Here is a 23,701-nt window from a genome sequence, read left to right as displayed (position 1 = left end):
TTTAGTTGAACCTGCTTCAACTGGACAGCCAGTATATGTTGAGTTGCCATATCGCACACATACATTTCTATCACAGGTTTTCTTTTTTTCTGTGTGCATGTGACAATGTAAGCACTATATGTCAAAGTCTGAAGTCCCTGCTAAAGCCTCTTTAAAACAATGTCAGTGGGACCTCCTGAATTAAAACAACCAAAGTGTTGGGCTGAGGGTGTTAACCCGTGACCCTCACCTCAAATTCCACGGCAAGCCAGAAAGGTTTGTAATGCATGGGATGTCCACCTACATACACGTGGCTAATTCATGAATAAATGAACTCGGTGGGATGGGGTTGGAAATCCCATGCGCCGAGTGGAATTGTTAACCATGAACATCTTCTAAATTAATAACGTTGCTTCCCCTTGGACACTGCATCTAACTGTGCAGTTCCAATGCACAACATCTGATGTTCACAAGTTTTAAGCGGACCTTACGGGAGCAACGTAAATAATTAGCAAATGAGTTCGGCCGCACGCCACGACCGCTGCTCCCGATGGATGTTGTTAACGAGTGGAAATGAACATTCATGGATGCAGGCCTCATCAATAATGGAGCTCGTGCTCAACTTGGGTTGTGGGCGACAAACGGCTCCTTGAACGCTCGGAGAGGAGGGACACAGCGAGCGAGCGCCACAAGGGGACGTCTGGAGGCCAACGTGGAGGGGAGGGGGTGGTTATTTATTAGCTTTAAACATTCTCCCAGGGGCGTACATCTGAAATGCAATCACTTATTTTATTCCCTGACCTGGAGAGACATAGCGAGGTGAATGTGCTGTGTTTGCAGACGAGACATATTTTTTTTAGGAATCGGGCACTTTTGAGGAATTTCGACAAAGCAGTGGATCTTTATTGTTGTTGTTGTTAACCAACGGAGAAGTATATTATTCAGCAATAATCTAGGATAAAGCAATAATGTCCATACGATAGGACAGGACTAGCGTGTGAACGCACGCCTGTAATCCAGCACTTTAGAGGTGCGATTGATGAGTCGAGCAGATGTTGCTTGTGGTGAGACTTACCTACAGGGCCTCAAGATAGCGTGTACTATGCAGCACAGCAAGTCGATTATTTTACTCTCTCTAGAATTTGGAGTTACTCCCTCTCGTGCATCGGTTTTCCTCTCATAATGGGACATCGTCATTCTGGAGCTCTGCCGTCACAACGCATGGTATAAATTATCACGAATATTTTGTTTGATTTGGGGGTAGCGTTTGGCCGTGGTTAGCACGCTATGAACCCAAGGGGCTAAGTTTTTTTTGGGTGGAGCCGAGGGGCAGTGGTTAGCGCGCTATGAACCCAAACGACTATCTTATATTCCCGGACATCGGTGTCAAGCATTATCTGAACCGGTCCTAGGCCCCCTCATTGCTATGCCATACTGGTCACCAGTGTGGTGAAGTATGGTAAAACAACCCCCATGACCAAAACGGTGTTGAGAGGCCTTCATACAGCAGTGGATTGGTTTAGTGTTGAAAATAATTATTCGCAATTGTAATTGTTCTTTCTTATTTCGATTATATGCATGTATGAAGGATATGTGTAATAAACATCACATTATCTTTCTCTCTCTCTCTCTCGATGCAGCCATATAGAGTTCCAGATGCGATTCGTGGAGAGCCAAAATCGTGGATAGCAAGTTCGTGAATAGCGAGGGAATACTGTATTTAGATTGTATGCACGTACAAAGGATACGTCTAATGAACGGGAGATTAATGCATAAGCCAAATTATGCAATAGTGCACAGGGCCGAAATGAGGTTACGGTTGGGATTATTTTGGTTCAACGTTAACGCCGAAGGGCTGAGGAAGCAATGCTGAGGCATCTACGGAAATGCTGCGGTTCAATCAGGCTCGAAAATTCAGTTTAGAAAGAGGCATTGCCGCAGGGATACACCTTGTAGAACATGCAAACGCCTCAGTGCATAATACTGCTCAAACAAAATCTCAATTGAAACGAACATTTTTGCGAGACTACATCGGCAGTTGTGCACAAGCACACACGTAATAATGTCAATAACACTGCTCTGAAATAGGATAAAAAAAAATAACAGGCGAAGTTGCAGGCAACTGATATGAATAAGAAAAATAGTGCTAAATGCCGCCTATATATGGTTTTATTCTTATTGACAAAGGTGCTGGGTTTTCATACTTATTTGATGCTTTGCTTCATATACAGCAAAGCATAAGAGCCACAGCCAAAAACCACAACGTGGTGTTTCATTCACAAGGCAGCAGCTCTGATCTCACAAGGTAGCGAGATGTTAACTACCTCGCCTGGTATACAGGTCGTGGGTTTGATCCCAACAATGATGCCTGTATATTTGGAGTTGCATGTTCTCCATCTTGGCCGCATGGATTATTCTCCAGATCCTCCGGTTTTTACCTTCACATTTAGAAACACGCGTTTAGAGTATTCGACTCCTATACATTTCCACATGATAAGCCACTTCGTTGAGCTATCTTTTGTGGCCAGGTCGCTTCTAAAAAATAGCCATATAGCTCAGTGGGTCCTATCTCATAAAATAAAAACAATTGTTTACTTTTAGTTTACTATATCTCCCCCAACGTTACGTTGCTCCAGTGGCTTAACGCCAGGGAAAATTTGAAAATTCCCTACTACTCAATCACAACAATGTGGTAATTTTCACAGTGGCTGCCCATCTGAGTGGTTAGCAATACCCAATCCAGCTCTGGCTTCCAAGCTCTAGAGAGAGCAGGCTGCAGGGTGGCAACGGATGAGGATCTGAAATGCCACCACATGCTGACACGTCTCCCGTGTGCCAAGCCCAGGGAGAGCTAAGCTCCCTTTAATGTGGTGAGTCAAGCTGTGGGGAGAGCGTCTCCTCACCAAATTAACCCCTGCCTCACCTGATCTGCACTGTGGGAGGATGCAGACTAAACCACTGTGAATCACTGCCACCTTCGCAAACGCCATTGTGAAACACTGCAAAACTCACAAATTCCACCGTGAACCACTGCCATCTTCACAAATGCCACTGCGAAACCACTGTCACTATCAAACGGCCATTGTGGACCACTGCTCAATTCACAAGTTCAGTGGGGGCACAGCAGAAAACCATTCGACCTCACCTGAGGCCATCGCATGGCTTTCATAAACGAGCGAATCTTTGAAGCTGCCAGTCATGATGCATACGCTGGCACAGGGGTCGGTAACCTGTGGCTCTGGAGCCACGTGCGGCTCTTTAAGGAACTGCTTCGTGAACGTTATTCATGCAGGACCACCGTTTCATATTCGCACGGTACTGCGGCTCTTGAAATGTTGAGTTTTTTTTTTTACCGAATTCGAACAAACAATGTCCCTCATTGTTATTTTTGGTTTGCCGACTCCCCCGCGCTGGCAGTAGAACCCACCCTTCCCATGGGCAAGTCTGGCGGCACCGTGGTTTGGGGGGGCGGGGGAGTGGGGGAGGAGGAGGCTCGCCCCAGCATGATAACCCCTTGCCTCACCTGATCTTCTTGCTGCCACGGATCCTCTCCGACTGCACGGACATGTAGCTCGTGCTGCTCGTCCGGGAGACGCCAGACACGTCGCTCACGTCGCTGTCCGACGACTTGGTGGACACGTTGTCGGCGCTGCGCTGGTGGCGGGGTCGGTACTGGGACACACGCAGATTCCCACGGTGATTTTACGACTTGCATGCAAAACATGAATGCGTGTTGCCTTTGGCCCCAGTTTTGTCCCACGCGTGCCATCGGCGCTCGTGGTCACGAGACAAAGGATGCACTTGGAACTCTTACGTGTTTTGATCTTCTTCCGTGCAGGGGAAGGTCGACAAAATGAAACACGACAAAAAAAAGTGCTGAGCCACCCGTCCACTTGCGCCGGTAGCCAGAGTTCAAATGCATTCATCTGCTATTGTACGTGGAACCAAATAGCACCGTGGCAAGCTTGCTCGACGACGCAGCTGGAAGACTGTAAGTTCAAATCGCAGTCTGTAGGCACGAAACAATACGTATATTCGTTGATTCAAATATGGGATTACAGTTGCAATAAATGCATCGAATAGTGCATGACAACATTCATAACGTGTGATCTTTGCACATTCAGTGCAACAACTGACATGAATAATTACACACGCGTTATTCTCCCTTTCAGACATTGATATAAATTGTTCACAAAGGGCATTGGGAGGGCAAACAAGCTGTATTTAGGAAAGGTTTTTTCTGCCATCAACAAACTACATACGATTAATGAAGTTCTCGAGAAGACAAATTCATATTGAATACCATTCCACCTCGACTCTATGTACGTATGTATGTTTAACTTATTTCACACTGTAAATAACCAAACGTGCTAATTGCAGGTGCGGGGGAAGGACAACAAACTGAACACAAAAAGCAGTTCTAAAGAAATCAGTTTTCAATCTAGATTTAAAGTGAATATCTCCAGTGGCTTCCGAATATCAGAAGCCGGAACGTTCCAGGCGGCCGCGGAAGCACTTCCGAAAGCGCGCGATGCAGTAACCGTCTTTGTTCGAGAGACACTGCATACCACAGCATCGTGCACCGGTTGGCCCTACTCCTGGTTTGAGGGAGGAGGTCATTTTGTGGATTTGAAAATTCCCTCCTGATTGCAACGTAAGCGTATGTAGTTAAAATAATGACTCCCCAGACATGAGGCAGATGAACAGCTTACTTGTATGCGGTGAACTTTCCATTTGCCACTTTTCATCGCGTGGGTGATTACATTCCCCGCACCCGGCGTGTTCTGTGAGACGTTTCTGAAGTGCTCACCTGATTTAAGACTTATGTTGGCAAGGCTAAGACTGCATCAGTGAGAGAAAGAGGTACTTTGGCGGGTAACCAAGGCCTGCCTTGCAGATGGTTCTCAATGGATGTCTTTTGTTGCCAGATAAAAGAGGAAAAACTTATTCTCTGCTTAATTGGTGGACACTCAAATTGAATGCTAATAAATTAACTCTCTTTCCTCTCATCCCGAGTGGTGTTTGTATGTATGTATATTGAACGTCTTTCACACCCTTTACAATCCTCGTGCATATTATCCTGTGGAGGAGATGGCAGTGCCCGCACTTTACCCCACCACGACGCCACCTACCAATCGAGCCCACAACGACGGTGAACTCATTTGAAGCCCTTCTTCCAGCAGTGGCACGAACGAGCGATTAAATCGGGGCTGCACCTTTACATTTCTTCGCTACCCTTGAGACGATTTTTGGCGTTCACTCAACACGGTGAACTTAACTCTGCACCACCTTTGAGCACGGTTGGTTACGTATGGTGCGAAATTATTTCAACATACATAGAATTCCCCATAACCTTTCCCATCACAATGAACCCATCAAAGGGACAATTTCTCATCAGTGTGGAGAACTACATTTGCTTACTGGTAATTCTAACCTTCTGCATCATTTTTCAACCAAACCTGGGGCCATTTCAGCGAATTCACATATTCTCCGCGCAATCTTGAACGAATCAGGCCACCTCCATTTGAGTTTCCCACTATCGATTTTTATCCCCACTCATCACAGACAAGGCTTTCTTAACTCGTGTTTTAAAGCCATTAGCTTGTCCTGCTTGATCCGATAATGCTAGCTCACTTTTAATGGCTGGAGTTGCTCTCGTGCAATAATTGGCAATCCCAATGGAAACAAACACGGAAGAATAAAAGCGTAAACAATCTAATGAACTTTTAAACACCCATGAAACATTCCACACTGCGACTGAATTCTATGCGAGTAGTCTGCGGCGGCGGAGCAGACACAATCGGCAAATATAACTGCAATGGCACCAACTATTCTTTTATCCGTTGAAGGTGTTTGCTTCCAGACTTATATAGACTCTCACAAGAGCATCTGAACCATTAAGGCCACAACGCACACATCTAAGGGCTTCATTTACCACTCGAAAGCTGCCAGGCTGGCTTAGAGTATAGATTATCGGTATAAGTTACTCGCATTAGAGTGCACCTATTGTAACGAACCTAAAACGTTGTACCCCTGTGTTTCTACAATCGTACGATAGCACAATATCACAAAGACAAACTAAGTCCAGATGGATGTGGCAAGTCCAGCTAATTCCAGACTGCAAAAAAATAAAGTTTGTAAAAAAACATTCACCTCTGTTAGTCACTTTTATTTTCTTATGTTTCTTGATATTTTAGATGTTTTCTTGTTTGGGAAATTGCTTTTGTCACGCTTTTAAAAAGTGAATGGAGAGTCTCACAGAGGCTCTCACTTGGGTGAAACTAAGGGGTGCACCTGACTGACAATCTCAACAAAGTCGCAATTCTACGTGCATTGATCACAATGCACTTTAAAATGTCCATTTAGCCCCCATTCAGCTCTCCCCCACCCCCTCTCTCCCTTCTTTCTCCCCACTCCCTCGACTTTCATACCAAATAAAAGTACATGGAGTCCGCTCGCGGTCCCCACTTGGTGGGGCAGCGAGCCCAATCTCCTCCCCCCTCAAAGTCTAAGAGCACAGAGTTTGAGACCCATGTCCACAGAGTTTCTGTACCCGCTCCACCCACATCGTGGTTCGTGCTGCTGTATCGGGCTCCTACTGAAATACAAATGTTTTAAATCCAATTAGTTAGATTTGAATTAAACATTTTAACCGTGACTGGTTTACATATGAGGATGCTGTCGTGATGTAATGGTTAGCACACTCGACTTGCAATCCAGAGTTCCCTGGTTCGTACTTCCGCCCCAGTCCACCCCGACGTGTAAATGGGTACAACCACAGTTAGCCAATCAGCAGGACGCATGTGGTGGGGAAAAGTGTGGGACTCCCACCTCTTCCAAGACGTCGGTGGCAGCATAGAAGAATAGGCCAAATCACCCTCGAGACAGGTTTTCTGGAGCTCCATCGAGTAAAGGCTCTTGTGACAGCAGTGGCATGAGCAAGCAATTGCAGGACTGCAACTTTATTTTCATATGAAAACTTGGTGCAAATTGGCAATGATGCACAGGCACAAGTCATGACAACTCTCCACCATTATCGTTAACATTGCCTTGCAATTGGAACATATTAATCACGCCAATCTTTCGGAGCTCTGTAGACATATCTGCTGAATGGCATATGTCATGATGAAAGTGGTCAGTGTTTGTAATTTATGCGTGATGTAATATGGTGTCACTGGAGAGACTAAGGTGGTTGGGGAGGTTTGGTGCAAGCTTCACCGCACCGTCGCAAGATATGCCAGCACCAATGGGTGCTCACTAACATCACTTACCCAATTAACATACTATTGGGTTACCATTGTGTTGATGCAAATATGATACACATTGTAAACCTTGGTGGGTGGTGCTGCACGTAGCTTAGGAGATTCACAGTCAGTTGAGAGTTAATTTTCTCACCCCGTCTCCACTATCGGGTTCATCCTCACGGATAGACTGGTCCCTTACCATAGGGATGGGTAAATGGTGAAATCAAACCAATTCATTGCTCCACGGATAAAATAATTGTTAACACTCGTACGGTTGTGAGAGTTCATTGCTTTCACTTCGCATGCATTGTATGGATTCTCTCCTGCTGGCGCAAGGGTTAGTGGCAGTGCAACTTGATCCCGGCAACCTAAGTTCAATTCCCGCCGATGGTCAACGTCAGTGGTGAGTGATATCCAAATTGGTTCTGGGCTCCCCTTCACCAATACACGCTGACCAGGGTAGTGAAGTATGGCTAAGAACCCCCCATGATCAACATGGCATGTGGAAGGCTTCATCCAGTTGGGGGTTGATAAAAAGACTGCAGATTATGATGATAGTTTGGACAACATTAGCTCAACTGACCGCTGTATCCATTAGAGATGCTGCTGGGCACCATAAAATAAACAACAAAAAATGATTCCTAAATCAAATCATGATCACAAATCATGACAATTCATCGAATAATACACAGTGTAGAGAATAACGAAATTACATCCGGAGTGGAGATGGCGTGATGTAATCAGCTCATGTGCACATGCTAAGTATATTGTGAGATCACAGGGTGACAAGGTGGCAGCAACTTGGGGAGGCCTTCATCTGGCAGTCGTGGATGACTATAACAATACAGCTGATGACTGTAACAATACAGCTGATGACTGTAACAATACAGCTGATGACTGTAACAATACAGCTGATGACTGTAACAATACAGCTGATGACTGTAACAATACACCTGATGACTATAACAATACACCTGATGACTATAACAATACAGCTGATGACTATAACAATACAGCTGATGACTGTAACAATACAGCTGATGACTATAACAATACAGCTGATGACTATAACAATACAGCTGATGATTGTAACAATACAGCTGATGACTGTAACAATACAGCTGATGACTGTAACAATATAGCTGATGACTGTAACAATACAGCTGATGACTGTAACAATACAGCTGATGACTGTAACAATACAGATGATGACTGTGACAATACAGCTGATGACTGTAACAATACAGCTGATGACTATAACAATAAAGCTGATGACTGTAACAATACAGCTGATGACTGTAACAATGCAGCTGATGACTATAACAATAAAGCTGATGACTATAACAATACAGCTGATGACTATAACAATACAGCTGATGACTGTAACAATACAGCTGATGACTGTAACAATACACCTGATGACTGTAACAATACAGCTGATGGCTGTAACAATACACCTGATGACTGTAACAATACAGCTGATGACGATAACAATACACCTGATGACTGTAACAATACAGCTGATGACTATAACAATACACCTGATGACTGTAACAATAAAGCTGATGACTATAACAATACACCTGATGACTGTAACAATGCAGCTGATGACTGTAACAATACAGCTGATGACTGTAACAATACAGCTGATGACTGTAACAATACAGCTGATGACTATAACAATACAGCTGATGACTATAACAATACAGATGATGACTGTAACAATACAGCTGATGACTGCAACAATACAGCTGATGACTGTAACAATACAGCTGATGACTATAACAATACAGCTGATGACTGTGACAATACAGCTGATGACTGTAACAATACAGCTGATGACTGTAACAATACAGCTGATGACTATAACAATACAGCTGATGACTATAACAATACAGCTGATGACTGTAACAATACAGCTGTTGACTATCACAATACAGCTGATGACTATAACAATACAGCTGATGACTATAACAATAAAGCTGCTGACTGTAACAATACAGCTGATGACTGTAACAATACAGCTGATGACTATAACAATACAGCTGATGACTATAACAATACAGCTGATGACTGTAACAATACGGCTGATGACTATAACAATACAGCTGATGACTGTAACAATACAGCTGATGACTGTAACAATACAGCTGATGACTGTGACAATACAGCTGATGACTGTAACAATACAGCTGATGACTGTAACAATACAGCTGATGACTATAACAATACAGCTGATGACTGTAACAATACGGCTGATGACTGTAACAATACAGCTGATGACTGTAACAATACAGCTGATGACTATAACAATACAGCTGATGACTGTAACAATACAGCTGATGACTGTAACAATACAGCTGATGACTATAACAATACAGCTGATGACTGTAACAATACAGCTGATGACTGTAACAATACAGCTGATGACTGTAACAATACAGCTGATGACTGTAACAATACAGCTGATGGCTGTAACAATACAGCTGATGACTGTAACAATACAGCTGATGACTGTAACAATACAGCTGATGACTGTAACAATACAGCTGATGACTGTAACAATACAGCTGATGACTGTAACAATACAGCTGATGACTATAACAATAAAGATGCTGACTGTAACAATAAAGCTGATGACTATTTCAATACAGCTGATGATTGTAACAATACGGCTGATGACTGTAACAATACAGCTGATGACTATTTCAATACAGCTGATGACTGTAACAATACAGCTGATGACTGTAACAATACAGCTGATGACTGTAACAATACAGCTGATGACTATAACAATACGGCTGATGACTATAACAATACGGCTGATAACTATAACAATACAGCTGATGACTATAACAATACAGCTGATGACTATAACTATACAGCTGATGACTATAACAATACAGCTGATGACTATAACAATACAGCTGATGACTGTAACAATACAGCTGATGACTGTAACAATACAGCTGATGACTGTAACAATACAGCTGATGACTGTAACAATACAGCTGATGACGATAACAATACAGCTGATGACTATAACAATACAGCTGATGACTGTAACAATACAGCTAATGACTATAACAATAAAGCTGATGACTGTAACAATACAGCTGATGACTATAACAATACAGCTGATGCCTATAACAATACAGCTGATGACTGTAACAATACAGCTGATGACTATAACAATACAGCTGATGACTGTAACAATACAGCTGATGACTATAACAATACAGCTGATGACTATAACAATACAGCTGATGACTGTAACAATACAGCTGATGACTGTAACAATACAGCTGATGACTGTAACAATACAGCTGATGACTGTAACAATACAGCTGATGACTATAACAATACAGCTGATGACTATAACAATACAGATGTTGACTGTAACAATACAGCTGATGACTATAACAATACAGCTGATGACTATAACAATACAGCTGATGACTGTAACAATACAGCTGATGACTGTAACAATACAGCTGATGACTATAACAATACAGTTGATGACTGTAACAATACAGCTGATGACTGTAACAATACAGCTGATGACTGTAACAATACAGATGATGACTGTAACAATACAGCTGATGACTGTGACAATACAGCTGATGACTGTAACAATACAGCTGATGACTGTAACAATACAGCTGATGACTGTAACAATACAGCTGATGACTGTAACAATACAGCTGATGACTGTAACAATACAGCTGATGATTGTAACAATAAAGCTGATGACTGTGACAATACGGCTGATGACTATAACAATACAGCTGATGACTGTAACAATACAGCTGATGACTGTAACAATACAGCTGATGACTGTAACAATACAGCTGATGACTGTAACAATACAGCTGATGACTATAACAATACAGCTGCTGACTGTAACAATAAAGCTGATGACTGTAACAATACAGCTGATGACTGTAACAATACAGCTGATGACTGTAACAATACAGCTGATGACTGTAACAATACAGCTGATGACTGTAACAATAAAGCTGATGACTGTAACAATAAAGCTGATGACTGTAACAATACAGCTGATGACTGTAACAATACAGCTGATGACTGTAACAATACAGCTGATGACTGTAACAATACAGCTGATGACTGTAACAATACAGCTGACGACTGTAACAATACAGCTGATGACTATAACAATACAGCTGATGACTGTAACAATACAGCTGATGACTGTAACAATACAGCTGATGACTGTAACAATACAGCTGCTGACTATAACAATACAGCTGATGACTGTAACTATACAGCTGATGACTGTAACAATACAGCTGATGACTGTAACAATACAGCTGATGACTGTAACAATACAGCTGATGACTGTAACAATACAGCTGATGACTATAACAATACAGCTGATGACTGTAACAATACAGCTGATGACTGTAACAATACAGCTGATGACTATAACAATACAGCTGATGACTGTAACTATACAGCTGATGACTGTAACAATACAGCTGATGACTGTAACAATACAGCTGATGACTGTAACAATACAGCTGATGACTGTAACAATACAGCTGATGACTGTAACAATACAGCTGATGACTGTAACAATAAAGCTGATGACTATAACAATACAGCTGATGACTGTAACAATACAGCTGATGACTATAACAATACAGCTGATGACTGTAACAATACAGCTGATGACTGTAACAATAAAGCTGATGACTATAACAATACAGCTGATGACTGTAACAATACAGCTGATGACTGTAACAATACAGCTGATGACTGTAACAATACAGCTGATGACTGTAACAATACAGCTGATGACTATAACAATACAGCTGATGACTATAACAATACGGCTGATGATTGTAACAATACAGCTGATGACTATAACAATACGGCTGATGACTGTAACAATAGAGCTGATGACTGTAACAATACAGCTGATGACTGTAACAATACAGCTGATGACTGTAACAATACAGCTGATGACTGTAACAATACAGCTGATGATTGTAACAATAAAGCTGATGACTGTAACAATACAGCTGATGACTGTAACAATACAGCTGATGATTGTAACAATAAAGCTGATGACTGTAACAATAAAGCTGATGACTGTAACAATACAGCTGATGACTATAACAATACAGCTGATGACTGTAACAATACAGCTGATGACTGTAACAATACAGCTGATGACTGTAACAATACAGCTGATGACTATAACAATACAGCTGATGACTGTAACAATACAGCTGATGACTGTAACAATACAGCTGATGACTATAACAATACAGCTGATGACTATAACAATACGGCTGATGATTGTAACAATACAGCTGATAACTATAACAATACAGCTGATGACTGTAACAATACAGCTGATGACTGTAACAATACAGCTGATGACTATAACAATACAGCTGATGACTGTAACAATACAGCTGATGACTGTAACAATACAGCTGATGACTGTAACAATACAGCTGATGACTGTAACAATACAGCTGATGACTGTAACAATACAGCTGATGACTATAACAATACAGCTGATGACTATAACAATACAGCTGATGACTGTAACAATACAGCTGATGACTATAACAATACAGCTGATGACTGTGACAATACAGCTGATGACTGTAACAATACAGCTGATGACTGTAACAATACAGCTGATGACTGTAACAATACAGCTGATGACTGTAACAATACAGCTGATGACTATAACAATACAGCTGATGACTGTAACAATACAGCTGATGACTATAACAATACAGCTGATGACTATTACAATACAGCTGATGACTATAACAATACAGCTGATGACTGTAACAATACAGCTGATGACTGTAACAATACAGCTGATACGGTAACAATACAGCTGATGACTGTAACAATACAGCTGATGACTATAACAATACAGCTGATGACTGTAACAATACAGCTGATGACTGTAACAATACAGCTGATGACTATAACAATACAGCTGATGACTGTAACAATACAGCTGATGACTATAAAAATACAGCTGATGACTGTAACAATACAGCTGATGACTATAACAATAAAGCTGATGACTGTAACAATACAGCTGATGACTGTAACAATACAGCTGATGACTATAACAATAAAGCTGATGACTGTAACAATAAAGCTGATGACTGTGACAATACAGCTGCTGACTATAACAATACAGCTGATGACTGTAACAATACAGCTGATGACTTTAACAATACAGCTGATGACTATAACAATACAGCTGATGACTGTAACAATACAGCTGATGACTATAACAATACAGCTGATGACTGTAACAATACAGCTGATGACTGTAACATTAAAGCTGATGACTGTAACAATACAGCTGATGACTATAACAATACAGCTGATGACTATAACAATACAGCTGATGACTGTAACAATACAGCTGATGACTGTAACAATAAAGCTGATGACTGTAACAATACAGCTGATGACTGTAACAATAAAGCTGATGACTGTAACAATACAGCTGATGACTGTAACAATACAGCTGATGACTGTAACAATAAAGCTGATGACTGTAACAATACAGCTGATGACTGTAACATTAAAGCTGCTAACTATAACAATACAGCTGATGACTGTAACAATACAGCTGATGACTATAACAATAAAGCTGATGACTGTAACAATACAGCTGATGACTGTAACAATACAGCTGATGACTGTAACAATACAGCTGATGACTGTAACAATACAGCTGATGACTGTGACAATACAGCTGATGACTGTAACAATACAGCTGATGACTGTAACAATACAGCTGATGACTGTAACAATACAGCTGATGACTGTAACAATACAGCTGATGATTGTAACAATAAAGCTAATGACTGTAACAATACAGTTTATGACTATAACAATACAGCTGATGACTATAACAATACAGCTGATGACTGTAACAATACAGCTGATGACTGTAACAATACAGCTGATGACTCTAACAATACATACGTGACTTACCGAAAAAAAAACAACGATTAATTTATGCAGTCACGAAAGCTTTAATTCTATATGAATACAGCTGATGACTGTAACAATAAGTACATCCTGCCCTCACCTTGGAGTAGACGTCTCTCTCCAGTTCTTGGCTGGACCCTGACCCGGCCGACTGCTTGTATTTGCTGAGGCTCAGCTTCATCTGCTTGGTTCTCTCCTCCACTTCCAGAGTGGCTGCAGGAAGCACAGACACACACACAGCAGCTCACGCAAACGGAACATTTGCCAGCGCGAAGAGAACATTCTTAGCTGATTGATGATTGTTAAACTGCGTACGTCAAGATACAGCTCGCGTACATGTTTTCAGGTTATACCACTCATTGCTCGGCCACAGTGTCCGACGTTTTTTCTCCACGAGCTTGGCAGCAGGTGCAGACGCTCTCAGAAAGTGGGAGCACCTCCGATTAGCACAGTTGGCTATGTACCATGTGAAAGAAGTTCAACATACGTTACACACGAGTGGAGCGAAACGCCGGAATGCTATTCTTCCTTGCACGAACGTAACCCCCCCCCCCCCCCCCCATGCCCCCCGCCCAGCGAGATGCTCATTGTACACCATGGCGAAACGTCAGATATTATACCGAACAATGCGCATGAATCAAATCGGCAAAGCCATGGGGCAAAAACACAAAGATCCTCCATATAGCCTGAATAGACTGTTGGGGCAAGTGCTGTTAGTGAGCACCTATGAAGGCAGGCACAGTACACGAAAAGGGTGGGTTGCCAACACCATGCCCGGCCGCCTTTGTCCTCCAAGTGGCGATGTTTACTCACAGCACCAAGTACTCGTTTGAGGCTGAGTCGACCTGGGGGAAGGCCCAGGACCGGCTCAGGCAATCCTCACCGGTGTTGGCCGTGAGCGGCAATTGAACTCGGGTGGCCGTGGGGCAACAGCCGCGAGAACCTATGCGGGGAGCACGTGATGTCGGGGGAGATAAGAATCCAGTGTGTGGTCACCTCGATCCTTTGGGGGCACTGCCGGGAGCTGGCGTCCTCTCCGCGTTGTGGCCGGCGTTCCAGACGGAGGGCTTTGGCACGGGCTGTGTAGGCGAGGTCTAGGACAACAGAGTGGACGCAGCCGTGAGGCAACTTGCAAGCGAACGATGATGATGATGATAATAATAACAACAGTCGGCGCTGCTGGCTACGCTCGTTCACATTCAGCACTCTCTGCCCCCCCTCTCTTTGGCACCGGCTCCGCCCAGAAATGTTATAAGCACTACCGACGTGCGTCGTGGCCACGAGGGGAGAATTATTTAATGGATTTTTTTTTACGCTGACATTAAGGTTTAAAAGAATGGGCAATGGAGAATCAATGTTCTAGCGGCAACTCAGTGGGAGTGACATTAGGCAAAAGGTAAGCGCAGTGTTGAAAATCAAAGTGGTTTTCCATTCCATAAACTAGAAACAATTTTTCTTTTGCCCGACCCACTGAGCTCTATAGCTCTTTTTCAGAAGCGACCTGGCCACAAATGATAGCTCAACGAAGCGGCTTATTACGTGGAAATTTCTAGCAGCCAAATACTCTAAACGCAGGTGTCTAAATGTGGAGGCAAAAACCGGAAGACCCGGAAAAAAATCCACGTGACCACGGGGATAACATGCAAACTTCAAATATACAGGCACTAGGGTCAGGATGGAACCCACAACCTCCTGTACACCAGGCGAGATAGTTAACATCTCAAACGAGCATGGAGCGGTAATCATCTCCTCTTTCCAGCTACGAGACAGTGGGGGAAATGCCAACCTGATCAAAGATAATGATTTCTGTCTTGTTTTCCCACCGAGTGATGGACACATTTATCAACACCAGAGGTAGGAAGGGCTGATGTTACTCCCCAACCAGGAATTTAACTCACAACATCCAGACCGCAAGTCAAGCACCACAACGACAGCAGTATCAAGCCACTGTACGGATAACGTCGAAATCGGTTTCGCTTTGAATCGTCGCCAGCTGAGAATTCGAGGAATCAAAGATAATTTTAAGACAGCTGTTATTAAAGATAATTACACGTGGTGGCAATCGGTATGATTGAAATGAGAAGTGGATTAAGTAGTGTACATCTACAGTCCCAAGCAAATTGTGGGAATTAAATAGTGGGAGCGGACGCAAAACGTTAAGATTCCCTTCATTATAGCGAACATTTAGGCACGCCAGTCACTTCACTGCAATTAGGAAAATCTAAATGAATCATTCCGAATGATCAAACTTAATAATCTGGCGTATAATAACGCATTTAATGAGGAATGATAAAGCACCTACGTGCTCAGTTTAACACATAGGCTTTCACGACTAATATTATTCATAATAAAGATTTTTGAGTTAGATCGCATAAGTATAGATGTGTCGAAACCCTCCACCACCAAACACAGCCAATCAGTAAGGGATTTGTCACGTAAGCAAAATGCCAAATACTTACTACGTTAGCCCACCGGTGTGTTGGAGAGTGAATCCACAACATTTACAATCTGAGTACGACGTTTCGCTGGAATTTACATCCACTCTCCAACACACCGGTGGGCTGAAGTAGTAACTATTTGGCGTTTTGTTGACGTGACAAATCCCTTACTCATTGGCTGTGTCGGGTGGTGGAGGGTTTCGACACATTTACACCTACGTGCTCTAAACCTTGCTATCTGATGAACGGAACTACGGTGACATGGGGTGAAGCTACAATACACCATGGACACACACACACACAGAGGTAACAATACCACTTGCATCACGCCCTTTCACAATCTTTACGCCAATCAACAGTGAACGATAGATCAGATTTGCCCAGTTCAAAATGGAGACGCAACACATCCCTGGTGGCTAGACTGCCCAGTGGTACAAAGCAATTGCAGATCTCTGTTTACCCGCTGCTAGATGAAGGCATCTCCCAAGCCATGTTGGGTTGTGGGATTGTGGAGTTGGTCGATCATTCTGCACCACACAGGTCAGTGCGAGCTGGTGGAGTGGAGGGTGCTCCAGGGTCAGTTTTGGAATTCGGTCACCACTGAAGTGAGCTGTGGCCAGGAATCGAACTCAGGTCTCTCGGTTCATAGCACAGTGCTCTTATTGCGTCACTGCTCCATACACGGTCTATTGTACATCGTTCGATTGGGTATTGTACAGAAAATGAGCATTTATAGAATTGTAGTGACATCGCGGGATGTCAATGTGCAGTGCCGGCCCAAGCGAGGCAAGGCGTGCGGTGTAACAACATCGCGGATACCACAATGATGTGGGTGTAGTACCGGCTCTAGAGGGGCACGGTGAGCGCTGATTGATTTGGTGAGATGGCACCACGCTTGGCGTGCAGTGCCAACCCTACAGGGCAGGGTGTGTGCGTGCCGGCCGAAGGATGAGGTTACTAAAGGCCATGGCACTCTGGTTGACCCGGGAGGACACGTGACCAGTTAAGTCTACAAAGGGGCCCCAAGTGTGGGGCTAGGGGTGGTCACGTGGTTGGGATCCAGATCCTTCCCGAGGATTCTAGAAGGCGGAGCCAGCCACGCCGTAGAGAGTATAATCCGGGTCACGAGAGGGACCAGGGTTGTTGTTCATCCTGGAAGAAACCCTTCGTCTACGTTCTCCGTTCAACGAGTCTCCAACACGTGGACCTGGACCCGAGCTGTTGGTCCCGGTCCATAGAAGCAGTTGCGTTGTAACTAGTGTAGTTAGCCTGGTGGTCACCACCAGGTTCACTACACCAGTTACGTTGTAACTAGTGTAGTTAGCCTGGTGGTCACCACCAGGTTCACTACACCAGTTACGTTGTAACTAGTGTAGTTAGCCTGGTGGTCACCACCATGGGTTGTTATTCTGTTAAGGGGAAGTTACACCGTGTGTTGGAGTTCAATAAATGTGTTGCCTCCAAGTCTATGTCTGCGACTCAGTTGAACCCATTACAGAATGAATAAACATTCGTCTGCAGGAGAAAGAATCCAAAGATCCCCTGTAGGCTAGCACCGATTAAGGCCAGCACGGTACACAATGGGATGAGTGACCTGCTCTACGTAAGAATAAAGAATAAACACTCAAGCACCTGTTCAAATTTGCATGCACGCTTGTATATCGGGACAGATGCGCGTACGAATTTCTCAAAGGAGTGAACTCTGAAACAGGAATACACTCGATAATGATTATAAAACAATGACAATAACCACTGCCGTTCGTCACTAAGTGGCGGTGACATCACCATGGCGATTGTGGCATGCTGATGTTCACTGACAGGAGGTTACAGAACAGACCCAGGTGCCAAGGTTCACTGACAGGAGGTTACAGAAGAGACCCAGGTGCCATGGATTGATTGACCGAGATGACAGGCAGATGCACCGCTTGTGGTCCCCACTGTGGCCAAAGTACTGCGTCTTAGCGAACCGGCACTGTTCACGAGCCTCCTACACGGAGGCCAATTTTTACACCATACTGGTACCTGTCATTGGCAAGTCCACTCAGTTCCACATCCTTCTGTACCACATCAGTCCATCTCTTGTCTAGCCTGTGCCGTGCCCATTTAGCTCTCTCCAGCCAAACTGAAGCTGCTTGGGCATGCAGTGGCTGGGCATTCAGGCGACATAACCCAGCCAACGCAGCCTCGCCTGCCGGAGGAGCCCACTGATGGGACAGTGGAGTGATTACGTAAATTTGTGTAAATGTACAGACTGACACACACGTACACACGACACGAGGACCATTACTGTCAACTGGCATTAAATCAAGAACATTGCATTTCATTCCCATTCACAATGCACACTGGCATAAACCCTCATTACTGAAGGAGGTCCAGTGGACGGTAATATCATAGACACTCCAGATAAGTTTTAAACTGTCATTCTCATTCAATCACAAAGGCATAGAGAATAGATAATATAAACTAGTGCATGAGAGAACGGACATTCGGGCAGCTATTGAAATAGTTGGTTTTGGTCACTTGCAAATTCTAAATGAATGTTTCATTGTTGCCATGCTTTCTGGTGATCTCAGTTTTCACAGAAAATTAAGCCAGGTTAATTCTGCTGCTCAACCTTTTGCAGGCATGTTAGCAATGAATCGTTAATGTCCTTGAAGAGAAGACATGACATAAATATATTAAACAAATTGGGTGGCTGTAGTTTTGCTGAGACGAACCCAAGTGGATCCAGGGCACGTGTCATTTGGCTTGTATCAAGGCACAACGAGCCAAGTATTGTGACTGACTGCATCTGATTGGCCTGCCTCAGCCAAATGACTTCCTGCGCTTGGCCACCAATCCTTTAATTGCCTATAAACGCCTGCCAGTTCCCCAGCATTGGTTTAAGCGAGCTCGACTATGCTGCTGAGCAAAATGTTGAATGTCAAAACTGGTCCAGAGTTTGTTTTTATTAAACCAATCCTGCTGAAAAATGGCACTCCCAGAAGGCCATGTGGCCAATGGGATGGACAAAAAAACCCACGACTTTTCACGTGGAGAGACAGATATGGGAAGGAGGTGGATTATCTGCAAATTTATATTTTTACTTTTAAAATTGCAGTCACAATGTTTCGTGAGATCCTAAGTACCCCTGATTAAGAATGCATGGGCTGTGTGAAACACGGCTCGGCAGATGAACCATGCCGGGTTAGAACTTTTACTATTGGCATCATGTGGTAACTTCCAAGAGTGCAGTTTCTAACTCTCACGGAGCAGTGGAACCACTCCATGTTAAGTAATTTCCCTGGGTAGGAATTATCATGGAACTACTTATGATATATCTTCAAGTGACCTCATACCTTACACGAAGGGGCAGCACTCCACCACCTACTCTGCTATAAAGAGATTGGACGCCAATCATTTTAATGACCAGATTTCATACGGTGGCTTTTTATCATGTAGTCAATGGTGACTAGGCTGAGAAGCTGGTTTAATCATAGGTGACTTGCCTACATTCATAGTCAGAATGCCAGTATTGCCAGCTCAACGCTATTACCTCCTGGCAAACCTCACTAATGAGAATTATAGCCACATCTGACAAACGCACCGCATACCAAGTTAAATGTGCTATACAACGTTAATGTAAAAATTAACTTAAAGTAATTTCCACGTGACTTTCAGGCACACACCATAGAACCCTCGAGTGGCATTCCAGACTGCGGCAAAGCCGAAGGTTCATTGGTTTGAATTCAGCGAGCCACCCTGGTTATTACTGCGGAGTAACTTCACTTGCATTGACAATTTGGGGGGCCCATAGCCCCAGCTATACAATTGTGGGGTTCTATTTGATTCCAGCGCATGGAGCGTACTTTGAAACCCAAAATGGCGACACTGTGCTGGAGCAAGAGATGGAATTTGAGAGAAGCATCGGCAGTTTGTTTTTTTGTTTTACGGAAGCAAATTCTAACTGCCATGTCACGGTGGATAGTTGACAAATAACACAATAAAACAGAATCCACCTGCTTTTCGAGCCTATCTTCCTTTGACCTAACTTTTCATTCTTTGACCTTTAACCAAATGGTAAATACCTAGTAACATGTATAAAAGTAACAATATTTGAACGAATAAAGTGTTAATAATGCTCTACTACGTTTCTCCGTTTGCAGTCATCGGTGACTTGGCTGATGCCATCCAATTCACTGCGTACAAAACGAGGCCTCTCGAGGCTGAACAAATGGCATTTGAGTTTAATGCATTGGCCCTAGAGGCTTGCTCTCGAAGGCCTCTAAGGTGCCGGCTCAGTACCCTTGACACAACGCATTAGCCCCCTGAGAAGCCCAGCCACCTCGTTCACGCTGTGTTTAAAATTCCATCTCCATTTTTTTTCTTTCTCCAAATACGTTAGAGGTTTATTCGCAATTCATCTACAACCCGTCACCCCAATGAGACCATGGGTGAGCCGTCGGATCTACGCTCAACACCTACTGATAAAACGCAGGCTGTAAACAATTGCAAAAAACACTCTTTAGAAATCCTAATACGTCAATCTAGTTAAAATATGTTATTTGTTAAGTAATCAAAAGGGGACATTTTACAGGCATGTCCGTGGAATCTTACATAACAATTCTGGAATCGTGTAAATATTAATGGGATAAGGCAATTGCTTTCACTAAGATTTGCAATGATGTCCTTTGTAACCATTTCACAGTACTTTTATGCAGTTCTATTTTTCACAACGAATCATATCCACACTGTGAATGCAACGTTCATGGGACTGACTGCAGTCTCCAATAACTCTGGTGGGGTGAAGGATATATTTGGAAGAAAAAAAACGAGCAAAAAAAATCAACCAAGGATCGCACTGAGCCAATGAGAAAACAAACCAAGGGACCGATCTCAAACAACCTAAGAGAAGATTTGACTCCCAGTCAATGAAAGTTTATTTAAATCCTGGTCAGGAGTCAACTAAGTGTATTGTGCCTCTGGGGTAAATTAATTCAGTCTCACTTTAACTTAAGACGTAGGTTTTCACAACCAACATTATTATTATTCATAGATTTCTGCATTAGGCAATGCAAAAATCCGGCCAAATATTAGTTTATTTTTTTATATCCCTCGACCACCCGGTGTAGCTAAACGAATTAAACTGTGACGTGAACGAGCGTTTAACACGCCAATTTTTGTTTTAGCTCACCAGGTATTAGTAAACTGTGATTGCACTATTGTAACCAAGATCGTAACTAAGATTCATACAATATAACATCTGTACCATCGCAGGATGCCCATTAAATACAGCCGAACAGCTTATTGGGCCCTTCTGGCTAATATAAATAAACCTTTTTTATAAATAGTCCACATCACTATGGAGAGACTGGCCCAACGGTGAGAATATGGAATTTCCACCACTGGCTCAGGGCTGCCAACAGAGATGGGTACGACCCCATTGACCTCAATCTCGATCGCCCAACGACGTTAACCTCATGGACAAGATCGAGCATCGCGTCGTTTAAGCGACGGCAATGGACATTCACCTCTTATTTAAGTATGTTCAACTTATCTCGCACCGTGCGTAGCCAACCATTCTAATTGGAGGTACTCGGGGGAAGGACAACAAATTGAACACAAGAAATCAGTTGTAAAGTGATGAGTTTTGAATAGAGATTTAAAGGTGCATATCTTCAGGGGCTAGTAGTCAGTCGCAAAAAATATTACTACCACCACTAGGGGATGGGTTGACTATTTGGTGAGCCTTTGTCTTAGGCTAATGATCTAAGTCAGTGGTTCTTAAACTTTACTGTTGCCTTGCACTCCTTTGTTTCTTAATCGTAAAAAAATTTACGTTAATAAATACATAGGTTTCATGAAACAAAGTAGTTGTACTTACGTGCCCGTGCCTAATTTGTGTTTTCACGATTTACCTTCGAAAAAAATGTGGCCATGTCTCGCACCCCCAGAAAGGGCATCTCGCACCCCCAGGGGGTAGGTGATGCACCCCAGGTTTTACGAGACCACTGCAGTCCAAGATAAGCACAGCACTCGTGGCAGTACGAGTTTGTTAGGGTTAGAGGGGTGGGGTGGGGAGAGTGGGGGGGGGGGGGGGAGGGGGTCTCCCCCTTGCTGGGGTTCCCCACCATGTGAGTACCTTGGGAGTGCAGGGGAGGGAGGGGCTGACCCCCCACCAGGGCCCGGGGTGAGGGAGCGGCCCAGGTGAAGGTCAGGGCGTTCGGTGGAGCGTGATCGAGCAAGCCTCAGCTCCGACAAACTACGGGCCTCCCCGGAGCGCGGGCCGCCCTGGTAATACCTGTCGGAAGCACCCAGCACGTAGCGAGGTCAAGGCACCGCCAAAACGTTGGGCAGAGCAGCGGTGACTGAGCACGGGGTTAGAAAACGAAACGACCGTCGTTTTGAGCGCTGACTCGATCAAACAAAAAAAAACTGCCACTGAGAGCAGGAGGGTCTTCCACTAAAAGCGGTGGTCCTCAGAGTGTGGTTCCCGGTTCCGCCGGTGGTCCGCGGCGGTCCTCCAGGTGGTCCACACGGGGCTGTGATGCAAACGCAGGTTGATCCGGAATGACAATGTTTGTACCTTTGGTTTCGGACGTTAATTTATTTTTCATATTTAATTTTACGTTAGGAAAACTACCCTGATTAAACTACCCTAACTCAAAGATCTAAATGCCTCCTCCCTCCCCCCTGCCGACCCTCCCCCATAAAAAAAATCCCCTTACAGCTGCGTCATTTATTTTTTTTATTTTTAAGAGCGTTCCAGACGGCCCCAGAAGCGCATCTGAAAGTGTGCGATGCAGTGACCGTCTTTGTTAGATGGCTAGCCAAAAGCCTCTGCGAGGATGACCGGAGTTCGAGTGATGGTGTAGCTCCTTGACAAGATCAACAAGGTATTGTTGGCAAGAACGTTGTGTCTAATGAGTGCGACCTATAAACGTGTTCGTTCAATTCCCAGTTGACTCAGCTCTCCTTTGGTTAAATATGAGTATGGCATTATGGGAAATCAACAGTGGTTTATCCGTGGTTAAACTGGCCTCTGCCTCTGCT

The 23,701-nt window shown here is 43.7% G+C and overlaps 1 protein-coding gene across 20 annotated transcripts in view; it reads right to left on the bottom strand.

Moving 5' to 3' along the window:
• Positions 1–23,701, bottom strand: part of LOC116945264 (regulating synaptic membrane exocytosis protein 2-like) — a 264,074-nt gene that overhangs the window by 28,721 nt on the left and 211,652 nt on the right. For 19 of the 20 annotated variants that reach the window (XM_076069014.1, XM_076069015.1, XM_032959632.2 and 16 more), the window contains 4 exons: positions 22,791–22,949; positions 15,228–15,325; positions 14,332–14,444; positions 3,503–3,651 (listed from right to left, as the gene is read on the bottom strand). In XM_076069014.1, coding sequence (XP_075925129.1) covers positions 3,503–3,651; positions 14,332–14,444; positions 15,228–15,325; positions 22,791–22,949 — 519 coding nt within the window. The remainder of the gene's footprint in view (positions 1–3,502; positions 3,652–14,331; positions 14,445–15,227; positions 15,326–22,790; positions 22,950–23,701) is intronic. The other variant, XM_076069016.1, reaches the window with a different exon arrangement.

Source organism: Petromyzon marinus, chromosome 23 (genome assembly GCF_048934315.1).
Source record: "Petromyzon marinus isolate PM22_M1 ecotype Great Lakes invasive population chromosome 23, UKy_Petmar_22M1.pri1.0, whole genome shotgun sequence".
Taxonomy (NCBI): domain Eukaryota; kingdom Metazoa; phylum Chordata; class Hyperoartia; order Petromyzontiformes; family Petromyzontidae; genus Petromyzon; species Petromyzon marinus.
This window is presented reverse-complemented; position numbering and strand designations above follow the sequence as displayed.